Source organism: Carassius carassius, chromosome 29 (genome assembly GCF_963082965.1).
Source record: "Carassius carassius chromosome 29, fCarCar2.1, whole genome shotgun sequence".
NCBI classification, from domain to species: domain Eukaryota; kingdom Metazoa; phylum Chordata; class Actinopteri; order Cypriniformes; family Cyprinidae; genus Carassius; species Carassius carassius.
In genome coordinates, this window is record NC_081783.1 from 25617578 (window position 1) to 25623577 (window position 6000).

Genomic DNA, 6000 nt, shown 5'->3' on the forward strand with positions numbered 1-6000 from the left:
TCATAAGTCACCCTCTCCTTGTAATACCTGGGTCATACCCATGTCATTATACAGAGTTGTGTCCTGATATGTCACGAAAACAAGAGCACACACATACACACACACATACACACATATTACCGTATTTTTCGGACTATAAGTCACACCTGAGTATAAGTAGCATCAGTCCAAAAATACGCCATGACGAGGAAAAATCATATATAAGTCGCACTGGACTATACGTCGCATTTATTTAGAACCAAGAACCAAGAGAAAACATTACCATCTACAGCCGCGAGAGGGCGTTCTATACTGCTCAGTGTAGACTATAGGAGCACTGAGCAGCATCTATAAGTCGCACCTGACTATAAGTCGCAGGACCAGCCAAACTATGAAAAAAAAGTGTGACTTATAGTCCGGGAAATATGGTATACAATTTATTAGCAGCCAATTTATTTTAACCAAATTATTTTGCTGCTTCCGGTTTTTATTGCTGCTTCAAATTAATTTGCTGCATTTGCTTACTTTACAACCATATCCTAACAGGGAGAAGTTAATTAATCTTGCTTTCTGTAGAGTCATATGTGAATTTTTTTTTCCATACTCAAAATAGCCTAAAACTATCTTAGGACACAAAATAGAAAAACAATCTGTGCATTATAGACCCGTAATTGTGTTAAATACTGATTCGTAAATAAAATTGTCCTTATTTCATTATAGAGCGCACAAATTCCAAGCCCATCTTGACAGGAACTCATCCAGTAAACACTACAGTAGACTACGGTGGCACCACATCTTTCCAGTGTAAAGTACGCAGTGACGTCAAGCCGGTTATCCAGTGGCTAAAGAGGGTTGAACCAGGAGGTGAGAGCAAATACAACTCCACCATTGAGGTCGGAGACCATCGCTTCGTTGTGTTGCCCACGGGTGATGTGTGGTCACGACCAGACGGCTCCTATTTGAACAAGCTACTTATCACTCGAGCCAAGGAGGAGGACGCTGGCATGTACATCTGCCTTGGGGCCAATACCATGGGCTACAGCTTCCGCAGTGCCTTCCTTACTGTTCTTCCTGGTCAGTATTATTCTCTGTGATGTAGTAGCATTTTAATGTTTCCTTGAAAGTCCACTTATATTAGGCTTTTTAGTCAAGGTTTCTTGTTCCAAAACAATCATCATTTCTCATGCTGTAGCAATGGCAAAAAGCATGAACAAACATGCACTATTAATAACGTTTTGTAGTAAGATTTTATTGTATTTTTTTAATGTTTTTGGTTTTTATGTTTTGAAAGAAATCTCAAAGCCAATTCTGCATTTATGTTTCATAGATATATAAATGTTGTGCAATATTGATACAATTTAAGATAACTGTTTTCTATTTGAATATAGTTTTAAGTATAATTTATTCCTGTGATGCAAAGCTGAGTTTTCACAGCCGTTACTCCAGTTCTTAGTGTCACATGATCCTTACAGAAATCATTCAGATGCTGACTTGGTGCTCAGGAAGCATGTATTATTATTACACTTTTGAACAGTTGTGTAAATATATACTGTATATAAAGGTAAGACAGATTTATGTTAGGGCTAGAAAATAAAAAAATAAAAAATTAGTGCCTATAATTACTGATTTAATGGAGGTGTTACTATCAGTATCATATTGGTGATAATGGCCTTGATTTTGTTTAGGTTAAAAGACAATTAATATTGTATTTTATTTTATATTAGCAATTATATAGTTCACTCTTAAAAATGCTGGGCTGCATTTAACCCAGCGTTTTTTAGAATGTAGTTTGATATGTATTGAATATTATTTATTATTATTTGATTCAATATTTCTTTAATCGAAAATGTTAATGTTATGTATGACTACAAGTCATAACCGTCAGAATTAAAACAAAAAATACTTCAGTTTGTGTGCAATGAATCTAGAATATAAAAAAGTTAGCTTTTTTTTTTAAGTAAAAAACTTTTCAATGATATATTAAATTTTTTAGATGCACCTGTAGTCCATATACCTGCAAGTGCTCAATATTAGATAAGCATGTAGATTTGGGCAGGTGTGTTGATGTGCTCATGGTCATGATGTCATACATTACCATAATAATTTATGAATTAAGTATGTTTCCAGCCTAAATGTCTCATGTGATACTCTTCCTCATTACAAAGATAATCTGACACTGCTAAATTTAGTTGTTCTTTATATTGTGGTTTCTCATCTTTGTCCTTATCCAGACCCAAAGCCGCCATTCTCCCCGATCCCGTCTGTTCTGCCTCCCAGCCTTCCTTGGCCTGTCATTATCGGCATCCCGGCAGGAGTGATCTTCATTCTGGGAACCATCCTGCTCTGGTTCTGCCAGTCCAAAAAGCATTGTTCCTCAGGAGCCATAATCTCAGCCCAGACCTTACCCAATGGCCACCGGCAGCCACCTAGAGAGCGGGCGCTCGCGGCTGCCGATAAAGACTGCATCGGCTCCGTCACCTACGAGGAGTATTTGGCTCAACAGCAACAACAACAGCTTCTACTGGCCCAAGCTGCTCCCAAAGTCTACCCAAAGATCTATTCAGACATTCACACACACACCCACTCACACGTGGACGGCAAAATTCACCAGCACCAACACATCCACTACCAATGTTAGCCTTCATACTTACAGTACCCTGGTTCATTCTTCACATCTCTTCAGTCTCTGACCCAACATTTTGTCACCAAAATAGGGCAGCATTTTGGCCAGAATGGGCAAGGGCTTTCTCAAACATTTCTGCTCAAAACCTAGAGAATGGAAAGACAATTGAGCCACGTTGTTGCAGTCTAACCAGTCCCTCGCTCTGAATACCGCAAGCATAAAGACATTATGAACAGTAGGGTGGAAAAGGGCAAGTCTAGCGAACAAATGACGATATTTGAGTCTGTTTTGAAATGGAGAAATGTTTAACAGAAACTGCTGACAGAGTAAACACTTTTGCAGATTTGTATGGGACAAAAGACACAAATGTATTGTCTCTTCAATTCGCTTTCAAACTGCTGATGCTACGGTGTTTTAGAACGATTTTTTCATAAGCCCATTAACTAATCTTGTGGATGGGGCCAAAAGGATTTTTTGGATTATCACCAAATCTCAGCGAAACATTTGTTTGCATGCATAAGAAAATTGTCTGCAGATATTGAGAGATCCCATTAAAGTTTATTTCCTGTAACGGTTTATATCTTTTAAGACTGCCTGAATGCATGAGAGCGTATGTGCGTGTTGTTTTTGCAGGTATGGTATACCATGTTTCAACTTTAAGAAATGGTGTAGGTTCAATCTAGTTTTCTAACTGTATCTTTAATGGGAAATAAGAATATCCTTGAGCTCTGGTTATATCGTAACTAAAGATATGATGAGATTTTGACATTGTGTGTACTGGCAAGGGTTCCTTGTGTTTTCATTAACGTTGTGCTTTTATTTTCAGGGCCTGGTCTGAATAACCAGAGGTACCGCAATCCCATAGTTCCTCTATGGCCTTGTTTTTTTTTGTTTTTTTTTTCGTTTATGTGAAAGAGGAGTTGTATTTTCATAAGCTTGACCACTATAATGAAGACTGTGTAAAATGCCTTTGACTGCTCATGTAATGGCTCCCCTTTAATATTTACAGAAGTGAGTCAGAGTTTCAAAAACAAACGTTAGACTGAAACTCATTGTCCGTGCATGTGTTTACCGTGTTGTTCATGATAAAAGGTTGATCCTGAAAGGACTGCGGGAATACAGGAATGCACTGCTAGCTACTTAAGCATAACATTTTTTTGTAATTCATTGCCCCTGTTATTTTAAGAAAGCCAGCCAAAAGAGGAAACCTTGTCAAACTTTAGTGATTCTAACATAGTTAATTTATTTGTAAGCAGTGTTTTGATGCTTTGAATTGGGCATTATCTAGATGTTTTAAACCAAATTTGAGTATACTTAGCATTGTCTTCCCTTAGCTGCAGTGTAAGCTTTGTAGCATATATCAAGCGTTAAATATTTATGTGCTGTTGGAAAAAAAAAATAACACAACGGTCCTATTAGTTATCTCTGTATGGACAATCTTGTACAGTCTGGCCTGTTTTTATGTAAAATATATATATATATATATATATATATATATATATATATATATATATATATATATGTTTGTCACATTGAAACATTAAAATCATTTTATAATTATCATAAAATGATAAAGCTCTTGTTCACCAGGTATGAAAATGTGTTGAGTGTCATTTTCTTTGGAAGTCACAAAATGTCTGCTGTTACAAATTTAACAACTTGTATCTTTATTTGGAATACCATTAAATTCGTCCTATTTTATACATACTGTCTGGAGTAACAAAATATTATTAGAACCTTAAAAATTACTAATTTCCAATCTATGCCTATTTTCCTAACAACCATACTGAATCACAATGACCACAAAAGCCACAACATTAAAACCACCAGCCTAATATTGTGCAAGTGCTGCCAAAACAGCTCTTATGTGTTGATGGAATGACTGCACATGACCTCTGAACATGTCCTGTGAAGATTAGCAGCGGATCCTTAAAAGGATTAGTTCACTTCCAGAATTAAAATTTCTTGATAATTTACTCGCCTCTATGTCATCCAAAATGTTCATGTCTTTCTTACTTCATTCAAAAAGAAATAGTTTTTGAGGAAAATTTTCCAGGATTTTTCTCTATATATTTAAGTGGGATCCAATGGGTTGAAGGTCCTAACTGCAGTTTCATTGCAGCTTCAAATGGCTCTACATGATCTCAGCCAAAGAATAAGTGTCTTATCTAGCGAAACTATCTGTCATTTTCTAAAAAATAAAAATGTATATACTTTTTGGAAAGTTTGCACGTAACTTAGGTAGAAGTGCCAACCCAATGTTTTCAAAGCGAACGTGCAAAGAAAGTCAAATACCCTTTACAAAAAAAGGTAAAACAACGACCTCGGATGAAGTTGGAGGAGAAAATGAAATGTCTGATATTCAGATATATATCTGATGTTCTGATATGCTGATTTGTTGCTTAAGAAACATTTCTTATTATTATCAATCATTGTGCTGCTTAAAGGGATAGTTCACCCAAAAATTTATCTTTTGAATTTTACCTCCGTTTATCTTCGGGACACAGTTTAAGATATTTTAGATTTAGTCCGAGAGCTCTCAGTCCCTCCATTGAAGCTGTGTGAACGGTATACTGTTCATGTACAGAAAGGTAAGAAAAACATCTTCAAAGTAGTCCATGTGACATCAGAGGGTCAGTTAGAATATTTTGAAGCATCAAAAATACATTTTGGTCAAAAATAACAAAAACTACGACTTCGTAGCATTGACTATTCAGCATTGTCTTCTCTTCCGTGTCTGTTGTGAGAGAGAGTTCAAAACAAAGCAGTTTGTGATATCCGGTTCGCGAACGAATCATTCGATGTAACCGGATCTTTTTGAACCAGTTCACCAAATCGAACTGAGTCATTTTAAACGGTTCACGGTTCCAGTACGCATTAATCCACAAATGACTTAAGCTGTTAACATTTTTATTGTGGCTGACACTCCCTCTGAGTTCAAACAAACCAATATCCTGGACTAACTCATTTACTCAAACAGTACATTGACTTAACTGCTGAGTAGAGGTCTTCACGGGTCCAAAAATTCGTGCCCGAACCCGAAAGAGACGCGTAATGTACTACACCGAACCGACCCGGACCCGGACCTGTCTAATATTTCAAAAGCTGGACCCGGACCCGTGTAGATCCGAGAAATGCCTACCCAGACCCGACCCAGACCCGTATATTATTTGAAATGTGGACCCGAACCTGCCGGGAAGACACAGACCCGACTGGACCCGACGTTCACATATTCCACCATAAATTTCTATTACAAATCAATAAACCTGTTGCGAAAAATACAGCTTTTTGTCTTACCTAATTTAAAGAGCCGTAGTCTCTCTTCCTTGTACCTGACTGCCTGTGATGCATTACAATCCTCCGACAAGAAAGTTATTCATGTTATTCCTCTCGTTATT

The 6000-nt window shown here is 37.1% G+C and overlaps 1 protein-coding gene across 1 annotated transcript in view; it reads left to right on the plus strand.

The window, feature by feature from the left end:
- fgfrl1a (fibroblast growth factor receptor like 1a) overlaps positions 1 to 4077 on the plus strand; it is a 54183-nt gene extending 50106 nt beyond the window's left edge. Inside the window, exons 6-7 of the mRNA XM_059516455.1 lie at positions 700 to 1053; positions 2211 to 4077. Of these exons, the coding sequence (XP_059372438.1) occupies positions 700 to 1053; positions 2211 to 2617 (761 nt within the window). The 3' untranslated portion in view covers positions 2618 to 4077. The remainder of the gene's footprint in view (positions 1 to 699; positions 1054 to 2210) is intronic.
- The last annotated feature ends 1923 nt before the right edge of the window (positions 4078 to 6000 follow it).